This window comes from Camelus dromedarius, chromosome 17 (assembly GCF_036321535.1).
Source record: "Camelus dromedarius isolate mCamDro1 chromosome 17, mCamDro1.pat, whole genome shotgun sequence".
In the NCBI taxonomy this organism is placed as follows: Eukaryota; Metazoa; Chordata; class Mammalia; order Artiodactyla; family Camelidae; genus Camelus; species Camelus dromedarius.
The window spans coordinates 3,931,444-3,944,267 of record NC_087452.1 but is presented as its reverse complement, the minus strand read 5'-3'; the positions used below and the strand labels follow the sequence as shown (position 1 = coordinate 3,944,267).

General features: G+C 55.4%; 1 protein-coding gene across 3 annotated transcripts in view; it reads left to right on the top strand.

Annotated features, from left to right (window-relative positions):
- Positions 1–12,824, top strand: part of IFT122 (intraflagellar transport 122) — a 63,376-nt gene that overhangs the window by 36,520 nt on the left and 14,032 nt on the right. For all 3 annotated transcript variants that reach the window (XM_031470942.2, XM_031470946.2, XM_031470945.2), the window contains 4 exons: positions 2,649–2,702; positions 5,460–5,621; positions 9,390–9,556; positions 11,936–12,107. In XM_031470942.2, the coding sequence (XP_031326802.1) occupies positions 2,649–2,702; positions 5,460–5,621; positions 9,390–9,556; positions 11,936–12,107 (555 nt within the window). The remainder of the gene's footprint in view (positions 1–2,648; positions 2,703–5,459; positions 5,622–9,389; positions 9,557–11,935; positions 12,108–12,824) is intronic.

Below are 12,824 nucleotides of genomic sequence, written 5' to 3'. Positions count from 1 at the left end.
TGGACGGAGACCAGGCCAGGACTCAGCAGGCTGGTTGAGGACCAGCCCTGCCTGCACAGGCAGGATGACCCCAGCAAGCCGCTGCTCTTGGAGCCACTGTCCTCCAATTTCTGCAGCCAGACGGGGGAAAACACCGGCTGCCCTGCCTATGTAACACAGTGTCATTAGGCTTAACCCTCACGTTGCAAAAGGGATTCTAAAACTGTCAATGGTTGCACGAATGCCAGCCATTGTTAAAACAAGTAAAATTACCATTGTATCATAATTACCTCATTATATTTTTAGATCTGCTAAGTGCCAGAGAAGTGGTAATAGAGGAGAGCTTTAAGAAGTCAGGGGAGGGAGGAAGCAGCTCCATGGAGGGAGCACCCTCTCCTGCCCCACCCAGAAGTGCCAGGAGAGATGGAGACTGACAAAGGGCTCCTAGAATATGTTGTGTTTGTTTTTAGCCTGGAATGAAATTAAATGTCTTCCTTAAAGAGTGTCATCTGCTTACACCTGGGAACTAAACGTAGGTCTCATCTGCGCATCAGCCCCGTGCTGCCTGGTGCGGTGCCGTAGACACGTTAGGTGCTCAGTGAACGTTTGAGTGGACAAAAACTATACTGGAATGACCCCTCACTTGTTTAGCACCCCTACCCCAGTGCTGGATCCCCCAAACACTCCCTGAGAGTAGAAATTATTGTTCTAAATCCACAAGATTTTAACCATGGACTAGAACCGATCATTTTGTCCAAATTCTGAATCCCCAGCTTTATTCTTCTGCTTTGCCAAGTCACCCAGGCACACGGAGCGGTGGAGGGTGGTTCCTGGAGGTGGACCTGTGTGTCCGCTAGATGGCAGAGGAGAGCTGCTTAGCGGGCAGGCGGCGGCCTGAGCAGAACCACGGCTGCGGCCCTGTTCCCACACTTCCCTCTGCTTGAGGTTATCGCCAGGCCTTGTGACTCTGACCGCTCTGACCATCTGACCAGGGCAGCCCTGACTCTGCAGAGTGTCAGGGCTGAAGGAACTGGGAAACAGGTTTCTCACAGTGGCAAATCCTAAAATCCTAGCAGAGCAGAACTGGAAAGACCAAGGAGAGGGCGGGCCTCGCTAGCTTGCCCCTTTCCATAAGGAAGCGGTTAGCAGCCTGGAGGCAGGGAAGAAGTAGGTCCAGGACCCGCAGCCGGAGGGCTCAGAGCCAGGACTGAGACCTGCAATGCGCCTTCTGTCCTCTGCCATTTTGCCAGATGTAACAGGTTTCCCCTCATGTGGCCTTAAGAAAGCCCAGAGCTAGAAGATAGTTTGTAAGGCCTCCTGGTGGAACACAGGTTCTCTGAGCCGCCCTCCGCCTGCTCATGTGATGCCTGCCTGACCCTTTCAAGGGTCCCTCTTCAGGGACACTGTCAGGTTCCTACCCTGTGATGCTTCCGTCATCCCTCCTCCTGCCACTGCGCGTGCCCAGACGGTGGTGACCTGTGTTCTCCAGGGCGCCCAGGTCATAACTGTCTGGCTCTTAGCTCAGGGAGATGTCATCATCTGTTTAACCTGCCTGCCTCCCCTTTTAGGACGTGGGCCCCTGAATTAGGGAGAGGGACAAGGGCCAAGTCATATTCGTCTCTGGGTCCCCAGCCCCTGACAGGATGCCTGGCCCTGCGAGATGAAAAGATGAAGTCACGTCGTGGTCATCTGTGAGGCCGGAGCCGGAGGCCGGGTGACCGGCTCATTTCCCCAAGTCTTTTGAGCGTGGAGGATGCCATGCAGCTAAGTAGGAGCAGCAAGTGGCCTGGGCTGTTCCCTGCACCTTAAATGCTAAGGCTCCTGGACCTGCTGCCCCCCAGGCATGTGGCAGCCCCTCTCGGATGGGATGATGAAGAGAAGCATGTCTGGGTAGAAACTCTGGCAGCAAAGCCTCACGGCAATCAGCCTGGCAGGTGGGGTCACTCCTCTTAAACCCCTTGCGGAAGCCGAAAGCAGCAAGAGAGATTTAGCTGACACCAATCTGCCAGTGGGCAGCTAGCTACCTGGAAGTTTCTAGCAGACCATGGGTTAAAGTCTCTGGCTTTACTGTGAGTCCAAAGCAAGAGCTGCACTTTGAGGATTTACATAAGAGTGCCTTCCAGGGACTTGGAGTGATTCATTCTCCACCTCCCCCTTCCTTCCAGAAACCATCCTTGTTCCCTCTCCGCTGTCCCCTCCCCCTCTTGCTCTGGGCGCCCTGAGTTTCTGCCGGTGAGCCTGGCTGTCCTCTCCATCCTCTTCCCCGAGGTGTGCGTGCATCTCTTCTCAGTCAGCGCACAGCCCACTCCCACTTCGACGCGCTGCCTCAGTGGGTCAGACCGGCCTGGTCCTCCCTTGTGCACAGGGACCCTGCCAGGCGGGCCATCGCCGACTGCAGCATCCCAGTTTTCCTTACCCAGTCCCCAAGTCAGTGATGCTACCAGGCTTCTTTGCTGTTCTTCGTATGGACTAATCCCAGGGATACAGCCGTGCCTCCCCAGGTGGCAGAAGCCTCCCGCACACTCGCCGCACACTCGGTGCTTAATCAGTGTGTGCTGCTCTCCCTCCTTCCTGGCTCACTTTCTGAAGCTTGACTTCCCACCCCAGCCAGTCACCCACTTTTGAAGCCCAGAAGGCAGCTGATCTTGTTCTTTCCTTTCCTCCCCCAGGCCTTCACCAGAGTACAAGACCTCCGGTATTTGGAGCTCATCTACAGCATTGAGGTAAGAGGTGAAGTGCTCTTCTCCAGGAAAACACAGACTCGTGGTCAGAGGTTCGCGGGCAGCTCTCCTAGCAGGCGGGAGCCTTGAGGGCCCGTGAACAGAGCCCATTGGTGTCTTGGCATCTGGGCCACAGCCTCACTCCGGGGGCAGGGTGCCACGTTGAGGGAGCCAGCACATAGGAGCAGGGTCTCTGGGTGAGGCAGGTGGGTCCTCTCTCTGAGCTTTGGTGTCTTGTCTATGAAATGGGACAAGCAGGGTTGCTGGGAGGGTTAAACAGGTTCTCAGTAACTGGATTCATCCTTTTGCCGTGGCTGTTAGCTAGCTGCCAGCCTCTAGGGCTCCAACAGCCTGCCGGTGCAGGAGGCACGTCCCAGATGCCCGTGGCCTGCACCCACCCGCAGCGGTGGGACCTGGGGCGGGGGCGGGGCTCAGCTGGGCACCCGCGGAGCTCAGGGTCCTCTGCAGCCCGCCGCTCCTGGCTGTCAGCCACACCTAGAGGAGAGGGGTGCGGGCTAAAGAGGCTGGTTCTCCTGCCCTGTTTGCTGGGGGACAGTGGACGGTATTCTGAATTTCTTTGTTCTTTGTGCTGTCTGTCTGTACAGAGGTGTACACATTCCTGCCTCTGAACAGATTTGTTGTGAGGCTGTGGGACTGTGAGATACGTTTGAATTTACATATGGAAGCAGTGAGAAAATCAGCAAATGTCTCTTCGGTTCAGTTCGGCGTAGACGCCTGTCGTGGGCCAAGCCGTGCGCCGAGCCCGCCGGGCAGAGAGCTGAGCGGAAGCGAGGCCTGCAGGAGCCCGCAGCCCTCCTGGCCTAATAATAGTAGCCGTTTGTTGAGTTCCTGCTCTGGGCCGCCCACGTGATCCTTCCACACACGATGCTGAGTCCTCACAGCAGCTTAATGAGGCAGCTGCTGCTCTTACCTCTGTTTGATAAATAAGGAGACTGAGGCTCGGAAGGGCTGTTACATCCCCACGGCAGAAGGATCGGTTGGAGCTCAGAGGCTGTTCTGTTTTCCAGCACCAGCTGTCCTTACCCTGGGCCCTGCTGCCCCGGTGCTGGCCCTCCACACCCACTCCCTCCCCCAGCACTGCCACCAGGAGTGGCTGAGTCTTCTGTACTGTGCTGACCTGCCTGCTGAAGGCACAGTCCAGGGCCCTGTACCTGTGATGCCCAGAGCCGCTGACTGTCGGGGCTGCATTGTGCATCAGGTGGCCTGCCTCTGGGCGTCTGGAGCCGTGGAACACAGTCGCCCCCTGTACAGAAGAAACCCGGCCCTGTGAGGACCACTCTGGCCATTGACCGTGTCTTACTGAGATCATGTGCACTGCCTCTTCTGCTGAGCTGTGAGCCGGGTACAGGAATCTTGCGAGAACTGTCTCCGGAAAGAGCAGAGTGCCTTTGAGGGAGGATCGTGTTGTTTGCTCTGAGGCCTTGGTGGCTTGCTTCTAGGCATTCAGCATTATTCCCGAGAACCAGGGTTCCTTGCTGGCTCCCTCGGGATGGGCGAGGTGTGACCGTGCTGACAGCAGGAGGCTGAGTCTGTCCGAGTGGCTCCTACACAAGGAGTAGGCAGGGAACCTGGTACTCACCCGCTGAGGTTCTGGGCCTGGAACGGTTTGGCCTAAGTCCCATGCCTAGTGAAACCTCTGTCTTTATCTCACTGTAAGATTTTAATTCATTTCCTACTATTAAGAGTCAGTTTATTTGGCTGATTAGCCGAAACTATGTGTAGTTTGGGGTTGGTTTTCTTTTTTTTTTGTTTTGTTTTTAAAAATTATTTCTGTCAGTGGGGAAGCATGTCGCCTCCAGCTGTTAGAACTTTCACCAGCTTGTCTCGGAGTTTGATTCAGTGTCTCATCTTCCTCCACTGTGATACACTTGCTAGAAAACAAGCAAAAGGGAACTGCTGGGGTTGAGGGATCGGGTGCTGTCAAGTGTTTACAAATGCTTGAGCTGTCGATTAATGACTCTTCCCTAACACAGGGGAGGCATGTGCCGGTTACTTCTCTTCGTCAGCGCTGCTATGTGTCTGGGTGTGTGTGTGTGCGTGTGCACGCGCAGAGGTGTGTTGTTGGGGACCGTCACTAGTTCCGAAGGCAGTATTACGTGGCACAAAGAGCATCTGGAGTCAGACAGACTGAGTCCACATGCCAGCTCTGTGTGATCACGACCTGCCCTACTTCCAAATCTCCACTTCCTAGTGCGACCCCGGGGAGAGGAGTACCGGCCGCCTCTCGGGTTCTCAGCACAAGGCATCACTTGCCTTCTTTTTAGAGAAAGGCGCATAATAAGGCTCGTTATCCTATTTTGTTGTTCTTTTTCTTGGGAAGAAACCCTAAACTTGCTCCTTGTCCACCATTAACATGACTCATAGCTCGGCCGAGCCAGACCTGGGGATTTGGGAGCTCGGGGGAGTGGGGGCCCCTCCGAGTGGGCAGGACGCAGCATCCTGGCTTTGCAGTTGTTTCCTTGGAAGAATATACAAGGAAGCAGCCGTGAGGAATTTCCATTAAACAAACAAAAGTTTGCATCTCTTTTGATCTTCCTTCATCTGGAAAGAAAAAAACCCTGCTTTTGTCATCAAGCGTTCCCACCAGAAAGCTTAGGTGAGAGACACAACAGCCCAGGAGCCAAGCACAGGTCCTGTAGGAAGGCCCAGGGGCTTAACTTGAAATAGCAGCATCTAACCTTTGAGGCTGCTTCCTGCTGGGGCCGTAGAGGCCATTTCCTGTGCTTCTAATTTTTCCAGGAGAGGAAGAAGCGGGGAGAGACCAACAATGACCTGTTTCTGGCAGACGTGTTTTCCTACGAGGGGAAGTTCCACGAGGCTGCCAAACTGTACAAGAGGAGCGGGCACGAGAACCTGGCACTGGACATGTACTCGGACCTGCGCATGTTTGAGCACGCCAAGGTAGCCCGCAGCCCCTGCGGTGTCCGGGCCGCCTACCCCGAGAGGTGGTGCCGCTGGGGAAACAGTTGTGGCCTCTGGAAGAGGGTGGGCAAACTGTAAACAAAGGAGCCTTCAGTGGCTCCTGGTTAAAGCTGACCTAAAGCTGACACCAGAAGGGACAGGGTGTGACAGTTCAGACCTTTGTCAGTGACCGAGCTGGGTGCGCTGTGCATCCTCACCAGCAGAGTCCCTTTGTTAAGTGTTCAAGGTTCCGTCTCCCACAGATTCTCTCAGACCTTGGTAAGGAGCTGCTGAGAACCCGCGTTCTCAGGCATGAGCTGGCCCCGCCATCGCCACGCAGGGCAGCGCAGTTCCCTCCAGCCAGGGTCTCCTAAGCACCCGCTCTGGCTGGAAGGGGACGTGTCCTCTTGGCATTTGCAGGGCCCTGTTAAGGTTAGTCCCCAACAGAGAGTGAGGGGGATCTTCCTGGAGCAGCTCTTGATGGCTTGTGTGAGAATGAGTCCCCCTGGGATCCTAGACCACTGAGACTCTTGCAGTGTTGCCCAGCGAAGAGGAAGAGAGGGTCGGCGTGTGGAGCAGCCAGGCTCTTCCTTCCACTGGGGTGCCTTTGTCAGCCTGCCTCCCGGTAACGTCAGTGAGTCATCAGCCACCACCAATTCGTGGCTTTTAGTGGTAATTAACTAGCTCACAAGTTCAAGATGGAAAACCCTCCCCATTTTCCCTGCTTTTCTGTTCCTGAAAATGGCTGTCCTCTTTTATTGTCTACCTTCTATGAGATCCAGATCACTGTGAGGTGGCCCAGGAGTTTCTGGTCATTAGTATTTGGCAGAGCACCCGGGCCCTGGCTGGCCTCTCCCCTGGTGGTTCCTTCACTCCACCCCACAAATCTGAGTGTTGCAGGTGTCCCCACTTGGCCCTCTTTAACTTTTGTACCCTCCCCCCAAAACACATACACACCCACATACACCAGCACCCCCAACACACACACACACAATGTAACAGTGCGTTCACACTGAGAACTCACACCTACCTAGGTCAGCGCATCTCTTTCTGGGGCCAACACCACTTAAACCGAAGACAGCCTTGAGCTAAAGGATTGACTCCTTGGAGGTAGAATTTAGGCATTAGGAACAGCTGATTGTGGTTGTTCTTCAGAACCAACAGCCCTTCCTGGAACCTCTGAGAAGTCCCAGTGGGCAGCTGTGGCCAGGACCTCACTGTGGTGTCCAGAGAGCCGGCTTGAGTCCTGGGCCTCCCAGTGGATGACCTAGGGAAGGCTGTTCACTTTGCTCAGCCTCCATTTCCTTCTCAGAGGGTAACCTAGCCCAGCTCAGCTCAGTTCTGAGACTTGCACCAAATAACGTATAAGGAAGCTCTTTACAAAGGCCAGGCTTTGGAAGTTGAGGAGAATGAGTGGAGCCCGGCCTGACCAGAGGGGCTGGCCCTCAGACATCCCCGGCCAGCCCCACCCACCCTGCACTGAGCCCCCCACTTTCACTGGGCTCTGTGGGCCTCCCACCCAGAAGGGCAGCCCTTTACACGGTCCATCTGGTCTGCTTCTTCGTGAAGGTAAATACACTGGGGGTTATTTTGGTTTCAGTTTTTGATCACAATTCAAGTAGTTTGGTTCCATCTCAGTCCCCCCTTCCTCTAACAGTCTGAATTTGAGAAAATGTGTGCATACACAGTATGGTAGGGGTGGGGACAGGGTAGGGAGATACAGTGCTTATTAACATGGCATGTTTTTGTTTACTTGAAAATTGTTTCCCAAGATTCAAGCTGGTTTTCAGAAAATTTTGTAATTACATTCCCACGTACAAATAAATTGTATGCTTTCCGGATAAGTGACATGTTTATATGGTGATAAAGGGAATTATAATGCTCTTAACTCTTATGTAGTGTGTCCTTATCAAAATCACCGAGCATGAGAACCCTGTTTAGTCTCATTCATCACTCAGCACAGCCTCTTCTGTCCACCCCAGGACAGAGGCTTTGCCTTGGCCCCAGATAATGTGTAAATTAGCTTCATGGAATCAAAGAACCCTTGGAAGCCCAGTTTGTTGAGCCTTGAAGGAACTGTCTGGACTCAGCTTGCATGAGGCCAGAGCTCCTGGAGCTGGGCTGTGTGCCGGAATGGCCTCCTCGCTGACCACCCAAATCTGTTGCTCTCGGCCTCTGACCCTTCTCCCCACAGACACCGAGGCCCCTGAGCACTCACTTTGAAGGACATTTCTGTTCTCTCAGGACGCTTGCTTTCTCCAGCTGCTAACCTCACTTAACCCACCAGGTTAACAGTTTCTGGCTTTCCGTTGGCACGAAGGGTAGGCGGCGTAGCTGCCGAGAGCAGAGGCTGTGTCTGTAATGGCCCAAACCAGGCACCTCCAGGTAGTCAGTGGCTGCCTTCCAAGCCTTTCCCTGCGAGACCTCGGGGAGCCCAAGGCCAGCGAGGTGTGCTGGTCTTTTATCCAATCTTCAGCATCAGGGCCATGGTGCTCCTTTCCTCTCCTTAAAAGAATCAGTTGTCTTAGCCCAATCTCATCTGTTATTTTAGGGACTACACAATTATCCTGAAAGCAAATGGAAAAAAAAAAAAGAAACGCTAATTGTTCAAGTGGGGTTTTAGCGTACATTGACTATACTTTTCTGACAAGTGAGTGCTAATCATGGGGAAAGGAGTGCTTTTCTATGCTTTGTGAGGTTGACAGAGCGCACCCTTTGCAGGGTACGTTGTTCTGAGAAAAACCGCTTCTTAGGAGTCAGGAGGTCTGGGCTCTGAGCACTCCCAATTTCCCTTTTTGAAAAGCCCCACCTTTAAAATTGTCAGCACTAAAGCTGCCTTATCTATGGCCACCCCTACACGTATATTTTGGGTAGCTGTATCCCGAAAAAAGGTGATATCCTAAGTCTGTTTCTCATGCGTTCTAGGGCTGCCCGGGGAAACTGGGCACAGCCCTTCAGAGGCCCCACCCCCGGGCCTCTCTCCCTTCACGGGTTCTCTCCAAGGGCCCCGCCCCCTGCCTCAGACCCCCACCTCCACCCCCAGGCCCTGGTGGCCCCCACCCCTGCAGACCCGCTCTCCGCACAGGCTCTGATACTGCCAGACTGAGAAGTAATCAACTGAAAACACTGCTCCTTATCTGCTCCAGGCAAACAGCTGGAGCACAGCCCACAGGACAAGGCCCTCAGTTCAGGCAGCAGAACGTGAAGAGTCAGAAAACAGATGCCAGGAATGCTTGCAGTGTGGCGGCGGCCGGGGCTCCCCTAGAACTCTGTAAACCGTCTTGTCTAAGTTCAGGGGATGAGGTACTCGGCCTCACTCTGAGGCCTGTGGTATCATCCTTACTCCCTGAATAAAGATTTTAGGTCTGAGTATTCGACACTGTGTGAAGTCACTGTATAGGAACAGTCACACGTACATCAAACTCTGTATGAGAGTGAGATGGAGTGCCCGATAATAAACCTTCCACACTGCAGGGCTTGTACGCAGAACTCCAGAGTCCCGAAAGCGTTGTTTAGCTGAAGAACAAATGTCCTTAGTGGGAAGGGCAGGGAACGCTGAGGGCCATAGTCCTTGACCCTGCGCGAGTCCCCCTGGAAGCACCCGTGGGGCCTGTGAGCCCTCCTCCCTGGCACCTGGGGCTGCCCTGCCAGCCCTGCACCCGCTGCGGCCACAAGAGCCCGGCCTCTCTCCTGCTTTTGGCTGCCTGATGCAACGCTGGCCGCAGGAAGTTCTCATCCAGAGTGTTTTTGTTTGTCGTGCTTCCTCAGGATTTCCTCGGATCTGGAGACCCCAAAGAAACAAAGATGCTGATCAGCAAGCAGGCTGACTGGGCTCGGAACATCAACGAGCCCAAGGCCGCCGTGGAGATGTACATGTCGGCGGGCGAGCACGGCAAGGCCATAGAGCTCAGTGGCGACCACGGCTGGGTTGACATGTAGGTCTTCAGTCCCTGCCCAAGGGGCGTTCAGCAGCATGTCACGTCAGCTCTTCGTTTTGACTGACAAGGGAAAAAATAGCATGTCTCTAAATACCTAACCCAAAGGTGACAGTGACTAGGTTTTGGGGAGACACAGATTGAATGAGGCGGTCGCTGCCTTCGGAAGCTCAGCGAGGCCCCAGGGAAAGGGTGGCGGGGGGAGAGGAGGGCACCTGGTCACTGGAGAGCCATTTCCGAGCCCTCCCCACGAGCCAGCCACTGCAGTGCCTTGTAGGCCTTTGGTCCCCCACCAAGGCCCCAGCGTTGGTGTTCCCATGCCCACCTTCATGTGAAGCCGGGGTTCAAGGACCAGGTGACCGAGAGCTTCCAACTGACCTCAGTGCCCACAGACTGCATAATGGCAGAAACTAAAAAGAACGAGGAAAGCCCTCAGCATGTCAGAGAAGGAGAGGCGAGTTCTCACTGGGAGGTAGTCTTTGCACGAAGGGCCTTCGCTGACTTTCAGGAGGTCGAGGTGGTAGGAAGGGGAGGACGTGCGGGCGGGTGAACAGACAACAGGCAGTAGGTGTAGAGTGGAGGGGACACTAGGGCGAGGGGGCAGGGAAGTGGCCGGTGCAGTCGGCCCGGGGAAGTGCGGCAGCTGAGGGAGTGGGAGGGGCCTGGAGGGGCTGAGCTGACGGGACCCAGTGGAAGGGGCAGCAGCTGAGCTCTGGGCCCGCTGGTCGGTCAGGCCACTCGGTCAGGCCACTCGTTAAGGCTTGGGGTGGGGCTGCCGGACAGGGAATGGCTTCGGTCTTAGGACTCTTAGACCGAGGCCCTTCGAGGGGAAGGCTTTCTCCTCCCATAGTCAGGGAGAATGGGCTTCGTGCTTACACACAACGTGTGTATGCATGCATGCGCACACGTGTACATGCGTGCAAGCTGCCACAGCTGGCAAAGGAGGAGAGGTGAGGGAGCGGCCCCTGGGGTTGGCTCAGTCTGAGGCCTGAAGGCTGTTGGTTGTTCTGGAAACCACAATGTGGTCCACAGGCAGCAGTGGCCCAGAATCTGGGAGGGAGGGGGCAGGTTGATGACCCCCCATGAACCCCATTGTCTGGCTGGTGGGGTCTTTCACAAAGGGACCTCAGTGAGTGAGCTACCACTCCATCTTTCTTTTGTCCAAGAATAAAGTTTCTTGCAGATAGAGGTGCAGATTTTGCCCCCCCCAAATTATTCTTTTCATGGAAGGAGTGGTACAGGAGAGAGCCAGGCAGGCTTAGGGCCCCCGCTCACCCCTCAGGGTTTCATGTCACTTTCATTTGCAGCTAGTATGTTTCAGGTTACCCTGGGGATGTTTAACTAGTTCAGAAAAGAGACGTTAAGCATGTTCTGTCCTTTCTCCAGGGCTGGCTGTAAAAGGTGCCTCTCCTCCAGGGACACTAGATTTGATGGGTGGGGCGGGAGGGGTGCCTGTGCCACCTTTCCCTAAAAATGTGTCCTTCCTCTGCTGAGAAGTGTTATTTTTAGACGTCATTATTATTCTAAGTACAGATTGACAGCCTCCCTGAGCTTGCCGTCTCTGAGACAAGGATGTGTTACGGCTGCTTCCCCTTCCTTTCTCACAAAGAGCAAGTGGCGAGAACCCTTCCCCCAGGAGAGCTGGCTTGACTGCAAACCCCGCCCTGACCAGAGGAAACAGGCCCTTTCCATCCAGCCCCGTGTCCCTGAGCAGTGGGGAGGAGTGGTGACCCGATGTCCCTTGGCCCCTCACCCATGGTCGGCACCTTGGTCAGGGCAGGAGGCACAGTCCTGATCGGCAGGCCTTTCTTCGAGCTCAGAGCAGAACCCACATGTGCCTCTTCTCTAGGGGTCCTGTCCCTGAAGACTTCTCCCACCCCTGCTTTGCTTTCCTGTGAGAATTTCTGAAACGGTGGTGGAAAGGGCCCTCTGCCACTTCCTGGCTGCAGAGTCTCAGGCAGGTTGCTTCACCTTTCACCCTAGCCTTTAGTCTTCTCATCTGTAAAACGGGAATCACGGCACCACCCCTTAGGGCGGTGAAGATTCGGTGAGAGCGCACCGGGGAAAGCTCATGGTGCTGAGCTGGATGCCGGAGGTGATCAACCGACGTTGATTTCTAGCCCCAGATCTTGCTGGATAAATTCGTAACTCCTGTGAAAGGCACATGAGGTGGGGGAGACGGTGCCCTTCACTAGGCAGTTTTCCTCCATTATGTGTTCACTCAGTTGAGAACCTCCCGTGGGGCACCGGGGGCCATGGCACTACACTGTGCCCTGGGGGCGTCAGCGTGGATGGACACAGAGCCTGCCCTCGGGAAGACCCAAGCACCTGGGCTCCTTTCCCTTGGTCCACCTCCTCCCTGTGCTCCCGCCTCTCCAGGCTCATCGACATTGCCCGGAAGCTGGACAAGGCCGAGCGGGAGCCCCTGCTGATGTGCGCTCACTACTTCAAGAAGCTGGGTAACCCTGGCTATGCTGCCGAGACTTACCTAAAGATTGGTGACCTGAAGTCCCTGGTTCAGCTGCACGTGGAGACCCAGTGCTGGGATGAGGTGAGCCTAGGGCCCCTGCCTGAGCCCCGGCCACAGTGGGGTTTAGGGGGTTTGGATGGAGAACAGCTGCCCTCGTTGTGGCATGAACGTCGGCCTGGCAGTCAGAGGACTCACCCTCGAATTCCTGGAGCCAGAGTGTCCTGGAGGCCTTCCCGGACTCACTGTCTGTGTCGGCGCCTTCATTCATGCAGAGTCTCTACCACTGCCGCTCTGTGCAGCCCTGTGGTCTATCGCAGGGGGCGCGAGTTACCACGACAACCCCCGCTGCCCCTCTCATTCTGAGCTGCCTCTGACCAGCACCGCAGGCTGGCACATCGCTGACATGGCAGCACACCTGTGTGACACTTAAAACCTGCTGCCTGTGCCACCTTTACCTTCCAGGTGTGGACCACCAGAGCCATCTCAGGGGCCTGCGCCTCCTCCTGGCCCCATCACCCCGATGGTAAGGAGATTCAGCGAGGCCAGCCAGAGGGACGGCTGCGGTGAGGCTAGCAGAGCCATTGTGGGCTGTCCCCTCTGCGGCTTGACTCCCCTTCCAGCTCACCGGCTCCCTGTGCCCTGGATTGAAACTCATCCTCCAGAAGATCGGAGGCTGTGCCCGCAGTCCTCACCCGCCCCACCCTCCTGCTGTGCTCTGGTCAGCAGAGCTGTTGCAAGGCCTTGTCTGACTCGTGTCTCCCTCTGAGTGCCTCCATTCAGTGGGGTGACGAGGTCACT